Consider the following 27233-nt stretch of genomic DNA (forward strand, 5'->3'; position numbering starts at 1 on the left):
TCACCTCTGGCAAAAGCAGCAAGAGCCAATGGGGGTGCGCAGGACTGGTCACAGAATTAGCAGAGTCCAGCATAAAGGGAAATTGCAGGGCCCCTTGTTCAAAAGGTATTAAGGATTTCCAGACTGCAGAACATTTAACCAGGCACAGACCCGTCCAAGCAGGGGCCCCAAGTGACTGCTCCCAGGAAGCAGCTGGGCCGCATCTGCCTGTGGGCCTCCCGTGTCATCTCAGTATTTGTCAGTATTTACCGACCGGGTTTCTTGGTCTCCTAACTCAATAGAAATTGATATGAGGCTGGACTGGAATTCAGGCAAGGCTTTGCTGGGGCCCCGGCCGCAGTTGGGGGAGTGAGAACAGTAACCAGTATCCTCGTTCGATCGCTCCCCACGCAGGGATGAGCTGGTTCCCTACGCAGGGTGAAGGCCGAGGTGTGTGCAGGGGGTGGGCAGGACGGGTGGCTCAGTGGTCAGCCCGCCCCTTGGTGGTGCAAAGTGCAGGGGGCACGCACAGGCCCTGCTCTTGCCCCAACTTCCTGTTTTTGCTCCCAGCCCTTCAGGAGCGGCAGTTGTGTCGGTGTCTTCTTCACGCTGCTGCTGCAGCTCAGCCTGCATTTCAGCCGCGTCCGCCTCTGAGACCTTACAGACTGCAGCCCACCAGGCTCCGCTGTCCGTGGGATTTCCCAGCCATCCCCCAACGGTGAATACACACTGTTATTATTAGTCCCTTATCATTTCTATTTTGCTACTGGAGGAGACATTCATCTAAGTACAAGCACTACAGCAAAGGGTCCAGGGCCCAGGGCCCAGTTGGTCTCATCTGTACCCCAGGGGTTGCCCACCTGCCTTTCAAGGACAATGGGGTCCAGGCAAAAGGCAGTGAGTGTTGAAACCCAGTGTCTTGACTTTGGAGGAAAGCCGTGGTCCTCCAGGGTTGGACAGAGCAGCTCTTCAGACTTTGGGGAAGTTCCACTTCCTCCCAGGCCCCCGAGGCTCCAGAGCTATGGCTGGGTCACTGCTGGAATCTGGAACAAACACAGATATGTCTCAGGGAGATGGGAACGAGGCGGGGAGAGGACCCTGCCTGAGAGCCCGAGTAGAAAGGGAGCCGCAGATAAACATCCACAGGGGGTCAAAGCCCGCTGAGCCTCAGGCCCGACGCTTGTTGGCCGGGTCACTCTTTCCACTCTCTGATCCTGTACTGAGAAGACACCAAAGCACTGGGGTGACCCGCGCGTCCCAGTTTGCTTGGGACGTCACTCGATTCATCAGCAAGAGCCCTGTGCACTGTTTGCTGGGTTAGCCTGGGTGAACCAGGAAGGATGGCTGGTCAGCCTCCAGAAGTGCGAGCCACAGGGCCCTGTGTGCAAGGGTGCAGGGACTGCTGTGGGCAGGGGTCCTCCGGGCCTCACTGGCTGAGCTCCCACGATCCGACGCGGCAGCTCAACAGCCTCGCTCTTGGCAGCTGCACGTTTCCTCCGTGTTCACGGGACCTCCCGTCACTCACAGTCAGATCCAGCACAGCTTACTAGCTGGGGCTGTGGCCAGGGATTTTTTGCTCTTGGGTCTTCCTCCCCAAAACCTCACGCTCTGGGCAGTGGTCCCCATCTCTGGGGACATATGAGAATCCCCTACGGGACTGGACTTCTGTGCCGTTCAAAGCCCCAAGGTCATTCTGACCCACCGCCAGGGTTAAAGCCCTGAAGCTCTAGGACCCAGAACACCAGGCACGTGATTTCCCTTTTGTCCAAAACAGTTTATTTATTTATTTATTTATTTTCAGGAAAATCTTGGCTCTGCTCAGGGTCTCCTTCAGCTCACCTTTCTGCAGCTGTGAAAGGGCCTCCACTCAGGCATAGTCCTGGTTTAAGCAATTCGTTTTGTAACCAAAAAAGGTCAGTCCTAGATTACATTTTCTTGATAGTCAAACATTTGGCATTGTCCCTGTGATCAATGCAGACATCTTATCTCCAGATACTTACTTGCCTCTTAAAGATGAAAATCCTGAACTCCAGGTTTAATGACAATGACCAGGAGGACTATTGATTGTCCACCTGGAACATTCTTATTCTAGGATGCAGTGAATTTGACAACCAACCCTGTTCCCTTCTGTACACTGGCTACTGGGAAGTTCAGAGAGGTTCACTTTTGCAACTGCCTACACGCTTTGTAAGTTAACTTTACTTCTGGTTTTATCTTGCTCCCTAAGCTTATTTTTTTCTCTGTCCTTATCTATTTATTTTGTCCTGTTGAATTGAATGCACACACAAGCCACCACAAATCCTTTCAAAAGCAGTGACTAATATATAAATAAAGTACAAATGGTAATTGCTATGATTAGGAAACTTAATGAAACTATGAGTCATGCTGTGTAGGGCCACCCAAGACGGACAGGTCATGGTGGAGAGGTCTGACAAAACATGGTCTGCTGGAGAAGGGAATGGCAAAGCACTTGAGTATTCTTGCCTTGAGCACCCCAAGAAGAGTATGAAAAGGCAAAAAGATAGGACACTGAAAGATGAACTCCCCAGGTAGGTAGGTGCCCAATATGCTACTGGAGACCCGTGGAGAAATAACTCCAGAAAGAATGAAGGGATGGAGCCAAAGCAAAAACAATGCCCAGCTGTGGATGTGACTGGTGGTGGAAGTAAAGTCTGACGCTATAAAGAGCAATATTGCATAGGAACCCAGAATGTTAGGTCCATGAATCAAGTTAAATTAGAAGTGGTCAAGCAGGAGATAGCAAGAGTGAACGTCGACATTTTAGGAATCAGTGAACTAAAGTGGACTGGAATGGGTGAATTTAACTCAGATGACCATTGTATCTACTACTGTGGGCAAGAATCCCTCAGAAGAAATAGAGTAGCCCTCATAGTCAACAAAAGAGTAAGAAATGCAGTACTTGGATGCAGTCTCAAAATCGACAGAATGATCTCTGTTCATTTCCAGGGCAAACCATTCAATACCACAGAAATCCAAGTCTATGCCGCAACCAGCAATGCTGAAGAGGCTGAAGTTGGAGGGTTCTAGGAAAGCCTACAAGATCTTCTAGAACTAACACTAAAAACAGATGTCCTTTTCATTATAGGGGACTGGAATGCAAAAGTAGGAAGTCAAGAGATACCTGGAGTAAAGACAAATTTGGCCATAGAGTACAAAACGAAGCAGGTCAAATGATAACAGAGTTTTGCCAAGAGAACGCACTGGTCATAGCAAACATCCTCTTCCAACAACACAAGAGATGACTCTACACATGGGCATCACCAGATGGTCAATACTGAAGTCAGATTGATTATATTCTTTGCAGCCAAAGATGGAGAAGCTCTATACAGTCAGTAAAAACATGACTGGGGGCTGACTGTGGCTCAGATCATGAACTCTTTATTGCCAAATTCAGACTTAAATTGAAGAAAGTAGGGAAAACCACTAGACCATTCAGGTATGACCTAAATCAAATCCCTTATGATTATACAGTGGAAGTGAGAAGTAGATTTTAGGGACTAGATCTGGTAGACAGAGTGCCTGAAGAACTATGGGTGGAGGCTCATGACACTGTACAGGAGGCAGTGATTAAGACCATCCCCAAGAAAAAGAAATGCAAAAAGGCAAAATGGTTATCTGAGGAGGCCTTCTAAATAGCTGAGAAAAGAAGAGAAGCTAAAGGCAAAGGAGAAAAGGAAAGATGATATACCCATTTGAATGCAGAGTTCCAAAGAATAGCAAGGAGAGATAAGAAACGCTTCCTCAGTGATCAGTACAAAGAAATAGAGGAAAACAACAGAATGGGAAAGACTAGAGATCTCTTCAAGAAAATTAGAGACACCAAGGGAACATTTCATGCAAAGATGGGCACCATAAACAACAGAAAAGGTATGGACTTAACAGAAGCTGAAGCTATTAAGAAGAGGTGGCAAGAATACACAGAAGAACTATACAAAAAAAGATCTTCATGACCCAGATAACCACGATATCCAGATAACCAGATAACTCACCTAGGGCCAGACATCCTAGAACGTGAAGTCAAGTGGGCCTTAGGAAGCATCACTATGAACAAAGCTAGTGGAGGTGATGGAATTCCAGTTGAGCTATTTCCAGTCCTAAAAGATGATGCTGTGAAAGTGTTGCACTCAATATGCCAGCAAATTTGGAATACTCAGCAATGGCCACAAGACTGGAAAAGGTCCGTTTTCATTCCAATTCAAAAGAAGGGCAATGCCAAAGAATGTTCAAACTACTGCACAATTGCACTCATCTTACATGCTAGCAAAATAATGCTCAAAATTCTCCAAGCCAGGCTTCAACAGTACATGAACTGTGAACTTCCAGATGTTCCAGCTGGATTTAGAAAAGGCAGAGGACCCAGAAATCAAATCCAACATCCATTGGACCATAGAAAAAGCAAGAGAATTCCAGAAAAATGTCTACCTCTGTTTTACTGATTACACCAAAGCCTTTGACTGTGTGGATCACAACCAACTGTGGGAAATTCTTCAAGAGATAGGAATACCAGACCACCGGTATCTGATCTACTTCCTCAGAAATCTGTATGCAGGTCAGGAAGCAACAGTTAGAAATGGACATGAAACAACAGACTGGTTCCAAATTGGGAAAGGAGTATGTCAAGGCTGTATATTGTCACCCTGCTTATTTAACTTAGATGCAGAGTACATCATGTGAAATGCTGGGCTGGATGAAGCACAAGCTGGAATTAAGATTGCCGGAAGAAATATCAATAACCTCAGATATAAAGATGACACAACCCTTACGGAATAAAGTGAAGAGGAACTAAAGACCTTCTTGATGAAAATGAAAAGAGAGAGTGAAAAAGTTGGCTTAAAACTCAACATTCAAACAACTAAGATCATGGCATCTCGTCCCATTCAGTCAGTTAGTCAGTTCAGTCGCTCAGTCGTGTCTGACTCTTTGAGACCCCATGAATTGCAGCACTCCAGGCCTCCCTGTCCATCACTCCCGGAGTTCACCCAGACTCACATCCATCAAGTCTGTGATGAGACCCCATGAACTGCAGCGCGCCAGGCCTCCCTGTCCATCACCAACTCCCGGAGTTCACCCAGACTCACATCCATCGAGTCTGTGATGCCATCCAGCCATCTCATCCTCTGTCGTCCCCTTCTCCTACTGCCCACAATCCCTCCCAGCATCAGAGTCTTTTCCAATGAGTCAACTCTTCACATGAGGTGGCCAAAGTACTGGAGTTTCAGCTTTAGCATCGTTCCTTCCAAAGAACACCCAGGACTGCTCTCCTTTAGAATGGACTGGTTGGATCTCCTTGTACTCCAAGGGACTCTCAAGAGTCTTCTCCAACACCACAGTTCAAACGCATCAATTCTTTGGTGTTCAGCTTTCTTCACAGTCCAACTTTCACATCCATACATGACCACTGGAAAAACCATAGCCTTGACTAGATGGACCTTTGTGGGCAAAGTAATGTCTCTGCTTTTTAATATGCTATCTAGGTTGGTCATAACTTTCTAGTTCCATTACTTCATGGCAAATAGATAGGGAAACAATGGAAATAGTGAGAGACTTTATTTTCTTGAGCTCCAAAATCACTGCAGATGGTGATTGCAGCCATGAAATTAAAAGACACTTGCTCCTTGGAAGAAAAGTTGTGACCAACCTAGGCAGTATATTAAAAAGCAGAGACATTACTTTGCTGACAAAGGTCCATCTAGTCAAAGCTATGGTTTCTCCAGTAGTCATGTATGGATGCGAGAGTTGGACTATAAAGAAAGCTGAGGGCCGAAGAATTGATGCTTTTGAACTGTGGTGTTCGAGGAGACTCTTCAGAGTCCCTTGGATGGCAAGGAGATCCAACCAGTCCATCCTAAAGATCAGTCCTGAATATTCATTGGAAGGACTGATGCTAAAGCTGAAGCTCCAATACTTTGGCCACCTGACATGAAGAGCTGACTCATTGGAAGAGGCCCTGATGCTGGGAAAGACTGAAGGTGGGAGGAGAAGGGGATGACAGAGAATGAGATGGTTGGATGGCATCACCTACTTGATGGACATGAGTTTGAGTAAGCTCCGGGAGTTGGTGATAGATAGGGAAGCCTGGTGTGCTGCAGTGCATGAGGTCGCAAAGAGTTGGATATGACTGAGTGAGTGAACTGACTAATTATTAGGAAGGGGAAGAGCCCCAAAAATACAGGAGACTCTACATAGCAGATCTTGCTGACTCTCATGATGCAAGGTTCCCAGTTTTAGGTGAATGCTTCTGCTCCACCCCATCTCATATGAAATAAAAAATTAATACTCAAATGCCCAACCCAGGGAACTCACTTCAGCTTTCTCTATGAAACTGTCCCCTAGCCTCTCTACACAGTCTGAGCTGAGCAGCTAACAAATGCCTTCAGCAGCACCTTTATCCTTCCCAGTCAAGAGCACAGTTATTCTGATTGGTTGACAGGCTTAACTCTGTGCTCTCTAGGGGTGATGTCATTGCTGGGTTGGAGTCAGTTGTTATAATTAATTTATTTACTTACTTGCTGAGGGGGCCTTTTGCAATAGTATGCAAATATCATTTAAAACTTACAGAAATATTTTGAGCCAAGAGCACAGCCTTTTTAACAGAAATGCAGGGAAGCCTTAAACACCTGAAGTTAAGCTCTTTGTGGCTGATGACTTGGTTCTCAGTGGGGTTATATTTGTATATTCCCGAAAGTTGGTTATTTCGGGAATGCTTTTGTTCAGAAAGCAGGGAGGCTGGGTAGGATATCCAAGATTTCTTCACTTTCTTCCAGCTGTGTGACTATTGGGAGATTCTGTGTAAATGGCTCAGGCACAATCTCCATTTTATAACGCATGTCCAGTTTCCATCATAGACTCTTCGTGCTGAAAAATCTCTGGGGAATGTTTAACCCAGCCCTTCCTTCCATGAACACATAGAAATTTGTCCAGGTTCACACAGAGGATAAGCCACAGACTTTGGATTACAATTCAATCTGCGTCACACCTGTGGCCAACCGAGAACCAGGCAAACTGAATTCAGTTCTAAGGGGCAAGGGAGGGATAAATTAGGGGTTTGGGATCAAAATATACACTCTGGTATATATAAAATAGATAATCAAAAAGGACCTACAGTACGGCCCAGGGAACTATACTCAATGTTTTATGATAACCTATAACAGAAATGAATGTGAAAAAGGAATATATCTATTTACATATATGTGTATAATTGAGCTTTGATGTACATCTGAAACTAATACAATTTTAAGTCAATCATACTTCAATAAACATTCAACAAAATGAAATACTAAAAAAATTAGTTCTAACTTAAGACAAACTTTCAGAGACTTCCTCCAAGCCCTTTCCAACCTCCTCAATGCATTCATTCAAGGGACATTCACAATGCCGTCCATCCTCCAAGCATCGCAGAGTTGCCCAAGGCATCTATGCCCCAAACCATCTGGATGAACAGCCTTCTGAACACATAAAGGAACACAAGTCCTAACGGAAAGTCCCGCAGGCAATGAGAATTCTCTGTTTGGGAATCCAGCTCTGCCTTCTCTCTATGGGCAGCCTTCCCATTTCTGCCTGCCCCATTCTTGCATATTAGCAGAACACTTCTGTCAAGAGCTGTCTCCAGCTTTGTACACACACTCTCTCTCGAGGATCATCTCGTATTTGCTAAAGCCTCCTTTAGAGACAGTCTCACTCCTGTAAATTGGGACTCTGTGCAAGGCACATCCAAGGGGTGAAATCCAGCTGCCATCTGAGGAACGGTTGTCCCTATGGTCTTCCTCCACCCACGTGTCCTACCGTGGGCCACCATCCCCTGCCAGGTCTTGCATAGTATTTGGGGAGAGTTGGGTGCTAAACTGATGGCATCTGGATCATATCAGATTTTTAAATGTCAGACTAAATGTATTTTCTCATCTTTTCCCAAAGGCTAAGATTGGACTGCTCATAAATCTGTCTCCTCTCTCTCTGCATGGATTTTACACTGTAGATGTTCACAGATCAGCTGTTTCCAATGCCTTCCTATCTCAAATGGCAGATAAAAATGGAAAAGCTGAGGCTCAGCCAACATGCCAAGAAGACACGAGCTGCAGGCGTGTGACCCATTGTTTGGGTGTTCAAGATGACAGTAATGCTGCCTGGAGTTTATTTCACATAGACACCCTGCTGTCTCCAGCTCTGATCCAGCCTACAGAAGGGAGAGAGAAGCTTTAAAAAAAATGATAATAAACAATGAGGTCACAGCCCAGAACATCCCAGCCTTCCGGGACCCAGCCAAACCAAAACAATCTGAGTGGCAAGAGAAGCCGTGTGGGTCCGTTGAGTCAAGGGATCATGGCTGGTAGAGCCAAGTGGGACGGGACTCACAAATAGGGGAGCTAATTAAGAACCACGGCTTAGAGCTGAAGAATCTCAGCACCAGTCCCAGACTGACGTCTATGCTAGGTTCTAAACTCCAGCGACTCAAGCAGTGTCCACAACTACCCTCTCTGCTGAGCTGTGATTGCAGAGCCCAACACAGCACGTGGAATATCATGTTCAATAATTGTTGACAGACTGATTGCATCCATAGAAAATAACTGAGTGTTCAGACTCACTGAAGGAATGAAAGAAGGGGGAAGGAAGGAAGGGAGAAGGGAAAGGAGGGAAGGAAGGAGGAAGGAAGGAAATTATTAAATCTCTGCCTAAAGCTAACAAGTCAAAAAGCTGGACTCTGTTTCTCACAAGTCAATCCCTTCAGCTGCTGTACACGTTGCTCTCAACATTATAAAGCCCTCCCGTTGATGGAGCCAAAATCCGCCATGTTGTAACTCCCTCTTGGCAGGCCTAGTTTTCTCATCTATGTCTTCCTGGCTCTTTCTAGAGGGTCCTTCCCAGAAGGAAGCAGACCTTCTGCATTCTCTGTCTGTTAGTGTTGGAAGCTTGCAGGAAACCACAGGGTTTTTAGCCACAGAATCACAGGAAGGGAGAGTCTGAAGAAATCAACAAGTCTGTTTCGTCTAAGAATTCATTTGCTCTGGTTTCCCCAGGCATCTGTGGAATGATGTCTTTACAAAGACCTAGGTCCGCCATCCTTGTTACCAATGCCAAGAGCAAGCCTTCCTCTACCAAGATGGTGGCCACAGAGCAATGAGGCCCATGGACGCTTTGGTGACCTCATCACATGTCAGTTAAGCTGACCCACGTTTCCCAGATTGATCTTTCTTGCATGTTTTTAGCAAGACTGGTTACACTGTTTTCCTCAGTTCAGATATCAGAAAGGATTCCCTAGACTCCACAGAATATACTCATGTTCCGTTCAGTTCAGTTCCGTTCAGTTCAGTTCAGTTCAGTCCAGCCACTCAGTCGTGTCCAACTCTCTGCGACCCCATGGACTGCAGCACACCAGGCCTCCCTGTCCATCACCAACCTCTCGAGCTTGCTCAAACTCATGCCCATTGAGTCGGTGATGCCATCCACCCATCTCATCCTCTGTTGTCCCCTTCTCCTCCTGCCTCATGTTAAGGCTTTTATTTAAAGCCAGAAGATCCAGTCCAAGGAAAGAAAGAGAACGCAGGGCAACAGTGTGGCTCTGAGACACAGGATCTGTACACCGAGGCCCAGACTTTGTCCACACAGACTGCACCGAGTCTCTGGATTGGACTGCTGACCTGTGTGAGGAAACTTGGCTTCAGGAGAACTCACTGAAAGGGGCTGTGGCTATGCCAGCCAGGCTTCTCAAAACTGTTGCCATCCACCAGCAAAGAAGAGATCCCTGAGGCTTGCCAGGAGAGTTTCAGACCTCAGACAGGGCATCACACACCTCATTGCCTTCACCTTGATCTTAAGTCAAAAACCAGATGTTCAGGTGTCCCCAGAAGTGAAGGGAGGGCTGTTCCGATCTCTCCGCAGGGGGGCACAGGGGAGGTTTTTGGACAGAAGGGAAGAAACAGACGTGTAGGACATGCAAGTTGTTACTGATCTGCTGACTCGTCTGCCCAAAGTAGTAGGATTTTCCCTGAATCCTCCTTCAGCATCTCTGCTCTGATTTCTGGGCCAGGGATCGGCATTTAGATTCATGACAAAGGGCCCGGCTTCTGCAGGATACCCACACGGCCCACGTAGAGACAGCAAAGACGTCAGTGCCTCTGCGTGGGGGTCCAGCTCATGCTTATGGGTTCCAGCTTGTTCTTGATATTCTTGTTCTTCCCCCCATTTGGTATTATCTTTCCTTCATAGCTGCCTGTCCTGACTTCAAGCTTCAGCATCAGGTGTGAAGACAGCAGCCTTGCAGAGACCACCTGCCAGCTCCCGGAGCAGAGATACGTGAGGCCATATCTCTGTGACAAATCCTGCATCCCCCGTTTTTGCCTCTCGGTGGATCTGTTTCTCCGGCTGACTCCTGACCGCTGGCTGATGGTCTCTGGGAGCACAGTCCTCGTCCTCCCCTCTCCCTCTGTGTTGCAGGATAATGCCACGTGGTGGCCAATTCCCTGGGCTCTGCCTCCACACACAGGACCACTCAATTTGCAAGCACCTCTGACCATCTCTGGTTGGCGTGCAGGTGGGAGGCTGGGAGGGCAGCCCTGTTCTCAAAGATGGAGGAGGCTGACTGTCTATGCAGACCAGCAGGTCCCAGGCGAAGAGCCCAGGAGGCTCAGCTAATTTCTCACAAGAAGAAAAATGCCAGTGACGAGAAACGGCTGGAGAACTCCACCAGCCACAGGGAATGGTGATCCTTAGGTCTCTCAGAAGCCTCAAGGCAAGAGAGCAAGATGAGCCCACTGCACAGACATGAGGGTGCCTTGTCACGTGGGTGTCGGGACAGACGCTTAGGCCCTCTGCACTCCGGGAGGCTCGGTGTGCTCAGGACATGATGATACGCTTTCTCCAGGCCCATACCCAGCAGCTGGGATCTCGGGCACCTTCCATCCGAGAGGCTGCAGACCTTAGAGCTGCTGCTGGCTTGCTGCCACATTTTGTTCGGCTTTAATAGTATAGTTAGAAGTTTTTTAATTTGTTGCCAGCTTTTACAAATTTGGGATTTCACATTTTTTTAAAAAATCTGCATTTCCCACTTTTCTTGAAAAAAATCAGATTTGGCAAGTCTAGTTCCCATCTTCCAGCATGGCAAAAATTGGCCATAACTGAGAAACAGCTGTTCTTGTTAGACAGCGAGAGATACTCCCCGCTTCTGCGGCCTCTCAGCCTACTGCCCTGGCTTACGTGACCTGCCCGCTCCTGGGGGCTCCTGAGTTCACAGGCCCGCGCCCTTCCACCTGCGGCTCACACGCGCTCAGACCCGCCCCCGCTGTAGTGGGCGCCCCAGTTGCCAGCGTCCGCGCCTCTCTGCCTGAGGACGGCCTTTGGCAGTCAGTAGCTCTGTCTGCTCCCCAGCAGGCCATGAGCGCCCCTCCGCAGCCGTCCTCCGCTGATGGGGTTGGTGCGTACACACCCCAACTCCCCCTTCCTTGGCTGCCGTCACTCTGAGGCAGGCTGCTTTCTGACCCCCAGATATCCCCCAAGATGTTATGCCCCAGATACCCACAGTAGTAGCTGCCCTGATTACGTGCCCTTCAAAGCCTGCCCACCTTCCCTCTCTTCCCCTCTCCCCTCCCTGAATAAACCATCTGTTCAGTTTTTTTGTGTACAGTAACAAGACCTCATATGAGTGTTGTTCTACCAAGCCGCTGTGAATACTGGCTTAGAGAATACAGAACCACTCACTGCTTTCTGGCCCTCTGGTCAACCAATAAATGCATAACCTTGCCTTAACATAGTATGTTCAAAGACACCTTATTTAATATATATTGTGGATTCATGAACATTAAACCCACTGGAGCTCGCGCCGGAATGAAGCTCTCCTAACTCTTGCGTCCCCCCATAAGGCTCATCGCAGCCTTCTGAGCTTAGGACGCTAGCGGCACTTCAGCGCTAGGCTCGGGGCCGTTTTAAACAGCAAAATCGCCAACACAAAACACGAAAAGGCGTAAACACAGCACTAAATAGAAAAAGTCAACATTTGCGCCGCTCTGTGCGTGTCCGCAAATGATTCTGAGGTTACAGACCAACTGCAGTAAGTAGGCGAAATCACAAAAACAGAATCCATCAGGACCCCCCCGCCCGTGCCCACTTCTAGGGGACCCCGAAAGAAGACATCTCAGAGGTATTTTCCTCCTCAAGTAAATCAGGGTCAACTAAAAACCCTGGAGGAAATGCAACACAGTAGTTTCAGGACTTGCCATCCGGTAACAGGCAGGTGACCCATGAGAGAGGAAACCAACGAGGTGAGTCCTGGGATTTCCCCAGCGTGTTGCCTGGAGACTGTTTCCAGGCTGCAGTGCAGGAGGGTGCAGCTTCTCCGGATAGAACTGGGGGCGGCCAAGATCTCAGGAGGTGGAGCTTGGAGCTGGGAGACCCGGAGGCAGGGGTGTTACAGGCCTGGGGGCAGAGTGCTGGGAGCAGAGAGCTGTGCGCAGACGGCTCTGGGGACCAGCGAGAGTCAGAACCTGCCTGTGGCGAAGCTCACCAAAGCCAGGGAAAGGAGCGCCTGGAAGAGCCAAGTGAGGAATCCCCGGCGCTCACACAGGGTAGGCAGCAGCCCCGCACCAGAGAGGAGACCCTCGACATGCACGGGACGCTGGGAGGGGGACTCAGCCCTTGTCTCAGCAGTGGAGACGCTGACCCTCAGTTAAACACTGCTCCAAGGCCAGACCTTCTGGGGAAAGCTCAACAATATAGAAATACAAAAGTATCTGGTATCCAACAAGATAAAAGCATCTGGCATCAAATTAGAAATGACAAGGCATGCAGAGTCAGTAAAATATGACCCGTGACATGGAGGAAAATGAACAGAAACAGATCAAGAATATCGAGTATTGAGAAGCGTCCCAGAGATATGGAGAAAGCAGGGGCGATAAAGCCACACGTGGATGGGTCTCCCTGAATGGGCGACTCTGGGGTTGACACCCAAGTGGAGAAATAAGCCCTATGGCTGGACCTCTGTGAAAAGAGCTCTCAAGCAGGGCAGAGGGTAAGTGTAAAGGCCCTGCTGTAGGCTGAGGCTGGCCAGCCTGAGGTCGGTGTTACTGGGGCGGGGCGGGGCGGGGCGGGGAAGCGCTCTGCCCCAGGGTGGACACCCTGCACCCTTAGGCCTCTGAGAGCCCCCGGGAAGGGGAACTCTCTCTCCCATCATCCCCAACCCCCAGAGGTCCCTACATTCTAAACCACATCTCCCAGGGGCTTCCCAGTGGCCCAGTGGTTACGATTTCACCTTCCACTCCAGAGGGTATGTACGGGTTCAATCCCTGGGCAGAGAGCTCAGATCCCACATGCCTTGGTGCCCCAAAAACAGAAAAACAGAAGCACTATTGTAGCAAATTCAATAAAGACTTTAAAAACGGTCCACATCAAAAAAAAAAAAAATCTTAAAAAAAAAAAAAAGACCACATCTCCCAGAATGCCTGCCTCTCGAACCTGGAAGTCCCGCAACTCCCACCCCCAGGACATCCTGATGTGGGATTTGGAAAATACGGTCCAATCTGTCAATTCCTATGAGCTGCCCGCTGGGGGCTGGGGTGTTGCAAACAGTTGTTTAGGACCCACTCATTCACCTCTGACTCTGAGTGGCTTCAGGGAAAACAAATATGAGCACAGATACACACACACACACCCCCAGAGTCCAAAGGAAAAACATTTTTTTCCATGAGATGTTTTATGCTCACAATCTAAGATCAAAATCAAATCAGAAAAAAAAAATGAGCAATCCATTTCAGGAACCTGCCCCACCCTAGTTCCTCCTGCAGTTATCAAAAGAGTCACTTCTCATGGTGATGGTTCCTTACCCTCCACCAATCCCGTCCACCGGATGCCTGACCTCTGAGCTTGCCAATTCCCCTGCTCTCTCTTGTCTCCATAGGTTTAGTTCAGTTGTTCAGTCGTGTCTGACTCCTTGTGACCCCGTGGACTATAGCACACCAGGGTTTCCTGTCCATCATCAACTCCCAGAGCTTGCTCAAACTCACATCCATCAAGTCGGGGATGCCCTCCAACCATCTCATCCTCTGTCATCCCCTTCTACTGCCTTCAATCTTTCCCAGCATCAGGGTCTTTTTCAATGAGTCAGTTCTTCACATCAGGCAGCCAAAGTATCAGATTTCGGCTTCAGCATCAGTCCTTCCAATGAATATTCAGGACTGATTTCCTTTAGGATGGACTGGTTGCATCTCCTTGCAGTCCAAGGGACTCTCAAGAGTCCTCCAACACCACAGTTCAAAAGCATCAATTCTTCGGCACTCAGCTTTCTTTATAGTCCAACTCTCACATCCATACATGACTACTGGAGAAACCATAGCTTTGACAGACGACCTTTGTTGGCAAAGTAATGTCTCTGTTTTTTAATATGCTGTCTAGGTTGGTCCCTGGGTTGGGAAGATCCCTGGAGAAGGGAAAGGCTACCCACTCCCGTATTTAGGCCTGGAGAATTTCATGGTCTGTAAAATCTGCTGCTGCTGTTGCTGCTAAGTCGCTTCAGTCGTGTCGGACTCTGTGCGACCCCATACACGGCAGCCCACCAGGCTCCCCCGTCCCTGGGATTCTGCAGAAGAACACTGGAGTGGGTTGCCATTTCCTGTAAAGTCTATGGGGTCGCAAAAAGTCGGACATGGCTGAGTGACTTTCAGTTTCACTTTCTTTCAAGGAGCAAGCATCTTTTAATTATATGGCTGCAGTCACCATCTGCAGTGATTTTGGAGCCCAAGAAAATAAAGTCTGTCACTGTTTCCATTGTTTCCCCATCTATTTGCCATGAAGTGATGGGAGTGGATACCATGATCTTAGTTTTTTGAGTCTTGTCTAACTCAGTGAAACTATGAGCCGTGGCATGTAGGGCCACCCAAGACGGTCGGGTCATGGTGGAGAGGTCTGACAGAATGTGATCCACTGGAGAAGGGAATGGCAAACCACTTCAGTATTCTTGCCTTGAGAACCGCATGACCAATATGAAAAGGCAAAAAGATAGGACACTGAAACATAAACTCCTCAGGTCAGTAGGTGCCCAATATGCTACTGGAGGTCAGTGGAGAAATAACTCCAGAAAGAATGAAGGGATGGAGCCAAAGCAAAAACAACACCCAGGTGTGGATGTGACTCGTGATGGAAGTAAAGTCTGATGCTGTAAAGAGCAATATTGCATAGGAACCTGGAAAGTTAGGTCCATGAATCAGGGTAAATGCAAGTGGTTAAACAGGAGATGGCAAGAGTGAACGTTGACATTTTAGGAATCAGTAAACTAAAAGGGACTGGAATGGGCAAATTTAACTCAGATGACCATTCTATCTGCTACTGTGGGCAGGAATCCCTTAGAAGAAATGGAGTAGCCATCATGGTCAACAAAAGAGTAAGAAATGCAGTACTTGGGTGCATTCTCAAAAATGACAGAATGATCTCTGTTCATTTCTAAGGCAAACCATTCAATACCACAGAAATCCAAGTCTATCCCCCGACCAGTAATGCTGAAGAAGCTGAAGTTTAACGGTTCTATGAAGACCTACAAGACCTTCTAGAATTAACACCCAAAAAAGATGTCCTTTTCATCATAGAGGACTGGAATGCCAAAGTAGGAAGTCAAGAGACACCTGGAATAACAGGCAAGTTTGGCCTTGGAGTACAAAATGAAGCAAGGCAAAAACTAACAGAGTTTTGCCAAGAGAACACACTGGTCATAGCAAACACTCTCGTCCAACAACACAAGGGAAGACTCTACACATGGACATCACCAGATGGTCAACACCAAAATCAGATTGATTATATTCTTGTTTCCATCACTCCCTCCAAAATCTTTAAAAGCCATATCTGTGCTGCTGGCGTCTGATTTTACATCTTCAAGCCAGACCTGTCCCCCAACCTCCAGGTATATATACCCCCATGTATCCATTCATCTAGCTGCCCACACCTCCGCTTCCTTTAGCTGTCGAGATGCTGTCTTCAATGATGCATGTCCCCCGCTGAGCCACCTTGTTCCTCTGCACCACCCCCCCACCCCCCGCCTGCTCCCAGCCTTCCCATCTCCTTCGAGGGCAACTTGATTCCTCCAACTGCCTGGACCCAAAACTTGTAACCATCCTTGACTCATATGTCTCTCACCCACAAATTCACCAACAAATCTTATGAGCTTTTCCTTAAAATACGTGCCCAAGCTGAGCACTCATCTCTGGCTCCAGGGATGCCCTCGTGTCTTGCTGCAGCAACACCTCAGTCGGTCTCCCTGCTTCTGCCCTGCGCTCCCACTGTGTACCTTCAGCAGCCAGAGCGGTCCAGTTAGCGTCCCAGTCCATGGTGTCTGTCTTCTGCTTACAGCCCTCCAAGGGCTCCCATCTTAGAGGAAAAGCCCAAGTGCCCACAGTGCCCCCCAAGGTCCTAAAAGATGCCCCCCTTACCTCTCACCGCATCCCCACCCGCCCACTCTGTTCCAGCCTCGCGGGCCCTCTGCGAGTCCTCAAAAGGCCAGGCAAGCTCTCGCCTTTGCACCTGCTGCTCCTCTCCCAGCACCGAGCTGCCCAGTCCTCCTCCTTCAGCAGAGCTCCTGGGGCCCCTTCCTCACTCCGGGTGGATTGCGCACCCCCAGCCCCTGCTCTCCAGCCCCCTGCCTCTGTCTTCGCCTTAGCACTATCGCCATCTCCCCCACTGTAGGTCTCAATTGTGCTCGTCAGTCCCACCAGGCTGTAAGTTCCGCAAGACACACATGTTGCTGTTTTATTCGCTGTGATCTCTGCGCCCAGCCCCCGGGATAGTTTCAGCAGAGGGTGGAGGCTCATCCTTATGTGTGGTTTGAATGAAGGGAGTTGACAACGGAGGGAGTGTGCCCCTTCTGTTTCAACATCCCTCTCCCTGTCCCCACCTGCTTGGTGGCCGAGGCCCGGCGGGCATTCAGGGGCTCCAGAGGAGCTTGTTATGGGAGCATCTCCACCAGCTCACCTCCCTTTCAGAAGGAGGAGGACGGGGGTCCTCAGGAAGGGAGGGGGGGCCCAGCCTGGCTCTCCGGGGTCACCTATAGGAGACTGAGGATGCAAACAGGCCCCCAGCTCCCTGTATTTCCGTCCCAAGAACAGCCTTCTGGGAATCAGGAGGGAATCCTCTTTCCCGCCGCTTTGGGTGGGGAGAGAAGCCTTCCTGGGATCAGATGCAGATCGGACCTCCCCGGGGTGTTCCCGCTGGGATTGGTCCCAGCAGCGTCAGTGTTTGTTTTCCCCGGGTCGTGTTCCCGGGAACAGTGAGGGCTTTAGGACCAGGAGCAGGGCGCCTGCCCGCCCGCCCGCCGGCCCGCAGCGTCTTGGCCGAGCGCGGAGCGATGTGTGAAAGCAAATTAGCCTGCTCCGGCTTCACATCTGTGGGTCCGACCCGACCTGAAGGGTCCAAAGGAGGACGGGGGTCAGCTCTGCCGGACTGAGACCTCCCGGCTTCCCCCCCCCCAGACACCCCACAGCAACCTGACCCTTCATGCAAGCGGCGGGGTGCTGGGAGCGAAACACGTGGGACTCGCCCCCTGAGCAGAAAGGAATTATTCTTTCTCCCAAAGAGGAAAAGGGCATCAGGGTTCGATCTGAAGTTCCCCCCTCCCCGGCCCCCCGTGGATGGGCTTTCGGAAGGCAATTAAAGGCATCCGCTCAGAGAGGACCTGGGCTGGAACCTGGGTCGGTGGTTTTCTGATTATCAGTGGCAACCAGTCTTACACACGCTGCTGGCAAATGTCAGCTGCGGGGAAAAAAGGACCAGGTTAAGTAAGCTGGCAAAAAAGGAAAAAAAGCTTCCAAGTGGACCCAGGAAGCCAGGTTGCGCTGCCAGCGTGGAGGACCCCGGAGCGGGAGGAGACAGTGAAGTGGCCGATGGCCTGTTGCGTTTGGCAGCTCCGCGCAGCATGCTTGTAAGGAAGCGGCGCAGACACGGACCCTGCCGGCGGCAGGCGCTGCTCGCCCTCCTGGCTCTGGGGTGCGTGCTGCTGATGCTGGGGGCCCTGCACCCGCCCCCGCACGCCCTGCCCCGGGCGCCCCCAGCCCCCCAGGCGGCCGGGCGCAGCCCCCAGGCCGGCTACCGCCTGGACTTTGGGGACTCCCAGGAGTGGCTGCTGGAGTCCGAGGAGGAGGACCAGGAGTACGGCCCCCTGCCGCCCCTCGTCTCCCTGCGGGAGGACCAGCTCCTGGTGGCCGTGGCCTCGCCCAGGGCCGGAAGGAACCGGAGCCGGGGCGGGCGAGGCGGCGGCTACCGGCTCATCCCGCGGCCGCACAAGCAGCAGGACCCGGTGGCCGCGGAGAGGGACTGGGCGGCCGAGGAGGAGGATGGGGAGGACGGAGAGGCGTCCGAAGAGGGGGAGCGGACCGCGCTCAGCCGGGAGGAGGCGCCCAGTGCCCGCAGCCCCCGGCACAGGAGGGGCTCGCGGCATCCGCTGTAAGTGAACCCCGGCCGCTCCTTCCCGGTTCCCGGAGGGGCGCAGACGCTCCGCCCGCCGCCCCCGCTGTGGCAGCGGCGCTTCTCCAGGTGCGGTCCCCGGACCGGTGGCATCACCTGGGAACTTGTTAGAGCCGCAGAGGCAGAAACCCCGGGTGCGGTCCGGCCTTCTGTCTTTAACCAGCCCTCCAGGGGAGATCCACCGTCCTAGAGACGGAGAAGGAGGACTCTTCCCTATCCTTTCTCTTCCCCACCGACCCGGGTTCCAGTCCCTCTGTCTCTGGATCTGCCCGTCAAAGGTATCTCTAACCCCGAGGGGCTTGAGAGCCGACGTTCCCCGAGACGCTTCCAGGACTAAGAGACTCCAGCACATTTTGATATTCTGAGTGTTGGGCTTGGTTTTCTTTTGGATGAAAGTAACGACTGCAGTTAATATTTATGTGGATCTTGCCATTGCTTGGCTTTAATCAAAGAGCTTTTCATGTATCGACTGGTAAAGGCCTTACAGCTTAGCGAGACGGGTGCTAGCTCTGCTATCGTGCCTATTTTATAGGTATGAACACGGAGAAGGCAATGGCAGGCCACTCCAGTACTCTTTCCTGGAAAATCCCATGGACGGAGGAGCCTGGTGGGCTACGGTCCATGGGGTCGCCAAGAGTGGGACACGACTGAGCGACTTCACTTTTTCACTTTCTTGAGGCACAGAGAGGCCAAGTGACTCGTCCACAATCACACAGCTGGGAGGCGCCGAAGCAGGGATTTGCTCCAACCAGCCCGAGCCCCTCCCTACACTATGCCTTGCCCCTTAGTCCACTAGACGAGGTGGACCGTGCAGGATCCAGGAGCTAGAATACTGCGCTGATGCAGTCTGACCTGGCAGGGTGGCTCCGTCACCTCTAGGACCACCCCAGGAGGCAGGTTGGGAGATGTGATGACCCACAAACGGTGCTCAGGGAGACGGTGGGCTCGTCCTGGACGCCCTGCGCTCCCCACCATCCCCAGCATCCAGGGGCAGAGCAGCCGGGTAGCTGGGTACTTGGATCCCTTCCTTGTAGGCACGGCTCTTCCCGGAGCCCGGAGAGTTTCCCAGGAAGCAAACCCACCCTCCGCGCCTCTGGGTGGGAGGGGCGGAGCGGGGGCAGCAGGGAGCGGGGCCACGTAGTCCTCGGAGCCTACGGGGCTCCTAGCCCGCAGGGGTGGGCAGATGCGCAGACTCTGGACCTCAGCGCCTCCTTCAGGTCGCAAACCCCCGCCCTGCTGCTTGTCTCCAGGTCTCAACCGAAACAGCTCCTTTCGGGAAACTCCCAGAACCCGCCAGGCCCGCCCTGTCGCCGTTTGGGGCTGCCAGCCGCCTTAATTCATAGCCCTCGCTACAGCTGAGGGTAAATGGTCCTTGATGTTGGTTCATTCAGTGCCTGCTTCCCTTGCCATGCGGTGAGCCTGGAGAAACGACTGCTGAATGAGCCGATATAGCGTCTTCTAATTCTTTGCCGCATCTTTTCATGGGCTTCCCAGATGGCTCAGATGGTAAAGCATCTGCCTGCAATGCGGGAGACCTGGGTTCGATCCCTGGATTGGGAAGATCTCCTGGAGAAGGAAATGGCAACCCACTCCAGTACTCTTGCCTGGAGAATCCCACGGACGGAGGAGCCTGGTAGGCTACAGTCCATAGCGTCGCAAAGAGTCGGACACGACTGAGCGACTTCACTTCACTTCATTGGCCTAGAGCAAGAATGTTTTACTAATCAGACACACGGCCTCAATCAAGAGTCTGTGATTGTGTGTGTGTGTGTGTGTGTGACTGGGTGTCTGCCTCGTGCAAGGTGAACGCACTGCGTTGTGTGTTGCATGGCTGCAGTGTTGCGTGCTGTGTGCAGTGTTAGTGGTGTGCACAGCTTCGGGTGCTGCGCTGTCACGTTTGCGTGTGTGTCTTCAGGGTGGCAGGGTTCGTGTGTGCACACGTCGTGATCGCATGGCGTGTGCACACATCACACATGTTGTACGTGTGACATTGTGTCTCATTGTGATGTGAGGCTCAGGCTGCATACTTTTGTGGTACGTGTGCACGCGTGCCGTGTTGTGACTGTGTTGCACATGTGTGATCCTGTGAGTGCTGTGAAGCACATGGATGTGGTACGCCGCGTGTCGCACACGTGGCATGGTGTGCGCCTGCGCTGCGAGGGTGTGCGTGTGTGTGCTGTGATGGACGGCTCGTTTGGCGTGTCTGTGTGGTCTGTGAGCATGTGTATTTGTTGTGAGTGTGCCGCTCATGTGTATTGTGTGCGTGTGCTGAGTGTGTGTTATAAATGTGTTGTGCAAGTGGTGCGTGTGTACTGTTGCGGGTGCGTTGTTGGTGTTGTGCTTGTGGCCTAAATGCACGGGTGGGTGTTGTCCATGTGATGCGCATAGGTGCATGTGTGCACGGGTGTGTGTGCACCACTCTTGGTCAGAGTGACCAGCTGCCTGGGTTTGCTGGACGGTCCTGTCAGGAAGCCGCTCGGTCCCGGCTCGTCCGTCGGGCTGTCTCCCCTCCCCCAGCAGGGCTCTTTCCGGAGGTGTGGGCGCCCTCTCCCGGCTGCGGTCTGTCCCTGCAGCCGCGAGCCGGGCCCTGGGTCCCCAGCTCCCCCACCCCCCAGGGGCACCCCGGGCGCTAGCGCCTCCCCCTCCTCGCGGGGCTCCCGGATGACAACGGGTTCTCACCCGTTGAGAGGCCCCAACCCCACTTCCCTCCAGGGTGACGGGACTTTAAAACCGGCCCCAAGCGCAGTCCCTTAAAGAACAGCCATCTCTGAAGCTCCTCTCCTGTGTGTCTGAGGACATTGTATTCACCAGGTTGCACAGAGCGCGCTTCTCAAATTTCATCGTGTACGCAGATCCCCTGGGCATCCTGTGAAAGTACGCAGTATGACATATTTGGCCGGCGGAGGGGAGGGGAGGAAGCGCCAGAGATGCAACATTTCTGTCAGGCTTCGGGCTGATCCCAAGACTGCTGGTCCACAGACCACAGTCTGGAGCAGCGAGGGGCTTTATCACTGGTTCTCAAATATATGTGCATGTCAGATTCCTGCAGATTGCTTGTTTGAAAAAAAAGGAGATTTTTCAGACACCATTGCTAAAAACTCTCAGTGGTTCTGAGTTGGAGCCCAGCAATCTGAATTTTTACAAGCCGGTACTAGACAGCTGAGGGTGAGTGCGAAGCTGAATCTGCCTCTGTGTTCTGACACTGAGCTAAACATTGGAGAAAGAGTTTGGGGTGAAGTAAACAAGAATAGCTTTATTGCTTTGCCAGGCAAAGGGGACCCCCGCAGGCTAATGCCCTCAAATCTGTGTGTCCCCCAACCTGGAGGAGGCATCGAGAAGGTTTATAGTAATGGTTCAAAGAGGGCGTGAGCAGCTCAGGGACATTCTTCTAATTGGTTGGTAGTTGGGTTTCCCTGGGGGCTCCGTTGAAGAATCCGCCTGTAATACGGGAGATCCGGGTTCAATCCCTGGGCTGGGAAGATCCCCTGGAGAAGCAGAAGGCTACACACTCCAGTCCTCTGGCCTGGAGAATTCCATGGACTGTATAGTCCACGGGGTCACAAAGAGTCGGGCACAACTGAGCGACTTTCCCTTTCACTAGATAAGCAGGAGTCAGCATCATTAACACTCTGGTTCCAACTGGTCTGGGGTCTACATGCTTGTGGGCAGTGAACAGTTAACTTCTCCCAGCTGGAGGGGGTTTCAGTTTCTGCAAAACAGTGCAAAGATATTGCTGTGTGCATCCCTTGATGGGGACCCGCGACCCTGGCCCAAGGCTCTTGACTGGTTCGCCCTGCTCTAACGTCCCTCCCTTCTCCCCTAATTGACAACTGCTTGAATCCGCCCCTTGGCACTCAGGGAAGGCCTCGGAGGCTGAATGAAGGCTGCTTCCTGTAATCAGAGGAATAGGGGAGACAGAAAGGCTTCGTGCCCAGGAGGCCCGCAGAGCCCTGCTGGGTGTCAAGTGGAGAGGCAGTGGGGTTCTGGATGTTTCCACAGGGGAAATAGTACTGGGATTGGAAGATAGAGAAGAGAGGCCGAAAGGAATGCAGTCGCTTTCATGGCCCGGGGTTTGTACTTGAACACAAACGGCAGCTCAGCTGTAGCCGGCTCTGCGCTACTTGCTTACGCCGACTTTGTGTTTATGGTTTGCTCTGGGTTTCCTTGGCTGTGTACCCACCCCATGACTAAACCATACACCCATGGGACAGTGGCCCCGGGGTTGAATTCTGGACATGACCCCTTATTGTGTGACCTTGCGCCATCACTCAACCTCCCTGAGCCTCAGTTTCCCCAGCTGTGAAGTGGTGATGACGGTAACATCCTCGCGGAGGCTTGTGATGCAACTGAGACGGCACGTGTGCCAACTCCCCCTGGTGTTCAAGTCCAAACGGAAGACGCCCTTGGCGTATTCTCAAGGGTAGGTCCAGGGAGTGAGCTGGAAAGAAGCTTGGAGGGGCACCTGTGGACTGCACACATTGTCCTTTCTCTGACCCATGAATTATCTTCGGTCCCCTCTGGCTGCCAAATCACAAACTTGGAAGCTCTCGGAATTACCTGGAAAGTCTTAAAAAGGATTCCTGCCCGGGTTCCACTTGCAAGGATTCTTAAATAGTCAGTCTGGGCTGAGGCCTGGGCGTCCCCTGGAGTTGTGACATGTTGTCAAGAAGGAAGGGGTGTGGCTCTCCACAGGGTCACGTCAGTTTCTGACAGGAAGCCAGACACCGCAGGATGGCTCTGCCAGCTGGGCTGCAAACGAGGGCAGCTGCCAGGGCATCAGTAAATCTGAGGGGGTGGGCCCAGCCCTAGGGCAGGTGAGGAGACCACTACTGATTTGGTAGGAGCTGGGAGCAGGGAACAGTCAGTAACTGGGCAGAGATGGGGGCGGGAGCCCAGCTAATCCCCCACCTGTAATGAGAGGGAAAACAAGCCTGTGTGTGTGCTGCCTGGCTAGTCAGGTCACAAAGGTACCTGTGATCACCAAGCCCCCCAGGTCCAGCAAAGCCACGGCCAGGGAGGGCACCTCTCTGCATCTCCACTCTGGATCCAGCCCCCACAAGGGGCTGCAGTGTAGACTGTGCCGAGTGCCATCCTCTGAGATGGAACACCCAGTACCCGGGGTGGGGGGGTCCTGCCTTGTGGTTTGAGGGTTAGATCAGAAGTGGTCAACCTACATCTTATCTTTTTTAATTGCTAGTGAAAGTTAAAGTCGCTCAGTCGTGTCCGACTCTTTGTGACCCCATGGACTATACAGGCCATGGCATTCTCCAGGCCAGAACACTGGAGTGGGTAGCCGTTCCCTTCTCCAGAGGATCTTCCCAACCCAGGGTTTGAACCCAGGTCTCCTGCATTGCAGGATTCTTTACCAGCTGAGCCACAAGTGAAAGCTAGTGTTTATTTACTCCAGAGCCACTCAAAGTGTGGGGCTTCAGACCTGCAACATCGGAAATGCAGAGTCTCAGGCCCACTCAGCCCTATTGCTGGAAAATCTGTTTCTAACAAGATTCTCAGGTGATTTATGTTCATGTCAAAGCTTGAGTAACACTGATGAGAGTTACAGTTCACAGCGCTGCCTGCATGTGAGAATCAACTGGAGGGTTTTATGAATGACCATGGCCAGCTCCTCCCCCCAGACTAACCAACTGAACACAGCCCACAGGGACTCACTGTCAGAGATTCTCGTGTGCAGCCCTCATTAGTCCAAGGCAAGGGAACCAGGGTCAGAGCAAAGCCAAGGGTGCCTGGAGCCCCTCAGAGGAGGCTGGGAGACTTTGGAGATCCCTCCACAGAGAGAAGAGGGTTGTGGGCACCTTGTGTGGCTTGTCTCCTCCGTGGGCAGTGACAGGCTGGCAGCCTCAGCCTCATATGTAGGCTCAAGCCTGTCCACACCTCTCTCTCATCTGTAAGCTCTTTTGTCTGTCCCTCTAAGGCAGGGGTGCTCAACCCCCAGGCCAGCAACTGGCACCAACCCGTGCCCTGTTAGAAAACCAGGCTGCACAGCAGGAGGTGAGTGGTGGGCAGGCAAGCAAAGCTCCATCTGTATTTGCAGTGGCCCCCCGCTGTTCGCATTACCATCTGAGCTGAGCCTCCTGTTAGATCAGTGGCGGCACTAGATTCCCATAAAGTGAAAGTACTGAAAGTGTTAGTCGCTCAGTCGTGTCCGACTCTGTGTGACCCCGCGGACTATAGCCCACCAGGCTCCTCTGTCCATGGGGATTCTCCAGGCAAGAATACCGGAGTGGGTTGCCATGCCCTTCTCCAGGGGATCTTCCCGACCCAGGGATCGAACCTGAGTCTCCCACGTTGCAGGCAGATTCTTTACCATCTGAGCCAGCAGGAAAGCCCTAGATTCTCATAAGTGAAAGTGAAAGTCACTCAGTCATGTCCAACTCTTTGTGACCCCATGGACTATACAGTCCATGGGATTCTCCAGTTCAGAATACTGGAGTGGGTAGCTTTTCCCTTCTCCAGGGGATCTTCCCAACCCAGAGGTTGAACCCAGGTCTCCCGCATTGCAGGCAGATTCTTTACCAGCTGAGCCCCCAGGGAAGCCCAAGAACGCTGGAGTGGGTGGCCTCTCCCTTCTCCAGCTAATCATCCTGTCCCAGGTATCGAACCTGGGTCTCCTGCATTGAAGGCGGAGTCTTTACCAACTGATCCATGAAGGAAGCCCTAGATTCTTATAGGAGCACAATAAATGTAATGTTCTTGAATCATCCCCAAACCACCCCCCTCTCCGGTCCATGGAAAAATTGTCTTCCATGAAATCGGCCCCCCTTGCCAAAAATGTTGGAGACCACTACTCTAAGGCATCGTCCCCAGTCCGTGTCCCAGCAGCCCTGGCCCCAGGCCTGGCCTGGAAATTGTGGTCTCCACGATGAGCTTCACCAATTAGGGGCACCATGGCTGAACCCAGGGCTTTTCATAGAATGCATGGCATTTGTATCATTATCCTGTTCCTATAGACAGCCAGCCTGTACACCTCTTGAGAGCAAGAACAGCATCCACCTTCATTCACTGAATAAATATTTCTTTGTGCCTGCACGGATTCTAAGTCACTTCCGTCAAGTCCAGCTCTGAGTGTTTGGTTAGCGACTGTTGAAGGTGGGAAGGTGAGCAAGCCCCAACCCCACCCCTAAGGAGCTTAGGATACCCTGAGGGCTGCAGACAAGCAGCCAGCTGCAACATGGGTGGGGGCAGGGCTGAGACAGGGAAGCCCATCTCAGTGGGGGACCTCGACTGATTTGGTAGGAGTTGTGGAGCGACTTAGCACGCACAGGGGTCAGGAACTCCAAACCAGCTTTAGAAAACCCAGCAGAAACCTTTCTACTCTGGCCAGGCAAGGGGAGGGTAGATAAGGGTTTGCGTCACAGCCGGGCCATCTGGTGCGCGGCTGTGGCTCCTTCTTTTCAGAATCAGCCTCCAAATGCATGTTCTGAGGTCATGGGGGACCCCAGAGCTGCAGAAAGCCAGGCCGTGCGTCTGTGTGTTAACACAGATCCAGGCTCTTCTGATCTCTGAATGTGAAGTTTGTGTGCACTGAGCAGCTCTCCCGAGCCAGAATGATCCCTTTTAATCCAGGCAGCAGCTCTGGATTAGAGGGAGGGTCTCAGCCTCCCGGTGTTGGCTAATTAGCGGGTATCATAGTGGAGCCAAGATTCAGAGCCACGTTGATTTGGTTCCAAAGCCCTGGGTCCTTCCTTCCTCCCTGCTGCCGCTCAGAAGGTGGACAAGTGAGCTCGAGTGGGCTTTTGGATACTTGTGTGATATCCACACACTGAGAACATAAAACATGCACCAGGCGTTTGGTTGAAGGACAAAGAAAGCAGCGCCATCACTTAATAATAAAAGCAAGCGTTTCTTCTGAAAGCGCCTCATCGGACCCGGTCACACCCGAGCATTGCTTCTCAGTGTCCAAGAGCTGTTTCTCTGCCCTGCTTCACCCTGGCAAAGCCGTGGTACAGACAGAGCAAAAAAAAAATAAAACCCCACTTGACAGAAAGAACCCCGGTCACCCCAGGAGGGAGGGGACTTGCCCAGGGCCCCTGCATGGACCACTTACCTTTGCTCCCTTGTCTGCCTTCTACCTACTCAACTCGCTTGATGGACTTGAAGATACATCATGAAATAGAAAATTGCTCCTAACATCCTGTTTAGTCAAGATAAAGGGAAGTGTACTTGGGAAAATCTTCCTTTCTGTTCCTGGTACACGCCAAGCCCCTGCCCACCTCCAGTCCTTAGCAGAGGCTGTGACATCCTCCAGGAACACCGTTCCCCACCACGAACACCATTCCCCACCAGACACCTTCCTGACGGTGCCCCACCCACCCTCAGGTCCTGGCCTCAGCTGTTGAATAATTCTTTGGTTTTCTGTTTAATGGGATATAAAGTCCACAACATCAGAGGCTCTCTGAGCTGGGGTTCCCTCAGAGGCAGACCCCAAGGCAAGGATTTGTTTTGTCCATGGTGCCAGGGAGCCCTGCTTGGGGGCTGGGACGGTGAGGCAGAGAATAGGGGACAGCCGACAAAAAGCGGTTTTGCAGGCGGTTTCCTCTGTGGGCAGCTGAGGCTCAGCCCTGAAGGGGCAGCTGGTGACGGCAGTTGCTGCCCCTCGCCTAGGGTCTGGGCTGCTGGATTTTAATGCACCGACTCCTTTCAGGCGCCGACTGCAGGCAGCTCCCGGGGCTGGAGGAGGTGACTCCGCAGCTCTTCAGGCACTGGTGCGTAAGGGGAACATCTCTGGCCATCAGAGAAAACTGCCAGACGGTTGAAAGTCCAGCTGTGCTGTACTCTAGGATATCTCCCAGGGG

The 27233-nt window shown here is 51.7% G+C and overlaps 1 protein-coding gene across 1 annotated transcript in view; it reads left to right on the top strand.

The window, feature by feature from the left end:
* The first annotated feature begins 17273 nt into the window (after positions 1-17273).
* Positions 17274-27233, top strand: part of GALNT15 (polypeptide N-acetylgalactosaminyltransferase 15) — a 44285-nt gene continuing 34325 nt past the window's right edge. Inside the window, exon 1 of the mRNA XM_052648452.1 lies at positions 17274-18402. Coding sequence (XP_052504412.1) covers positions 17876-18402 — 527 coding nt within the window. The 5' untranslated portion in view covers positions 17274-17875. The remainder of the gene's footprint in view (positions 18403-27233) is intronic.

Source organism: Budorcas taxicolor, chromosome 1 (genome assembly GCF_023091745.1).
Source record: "Budorcas taxicolor isolate Tak-1 chromosome 1, Takin1.1, whole genome shotgun sequence".
NCBI lineage: Eukaryota > Metazoa > Chordata > Mammalia > Artiodactyla > Bovidae > Budorcas > Budorcas taxicolor.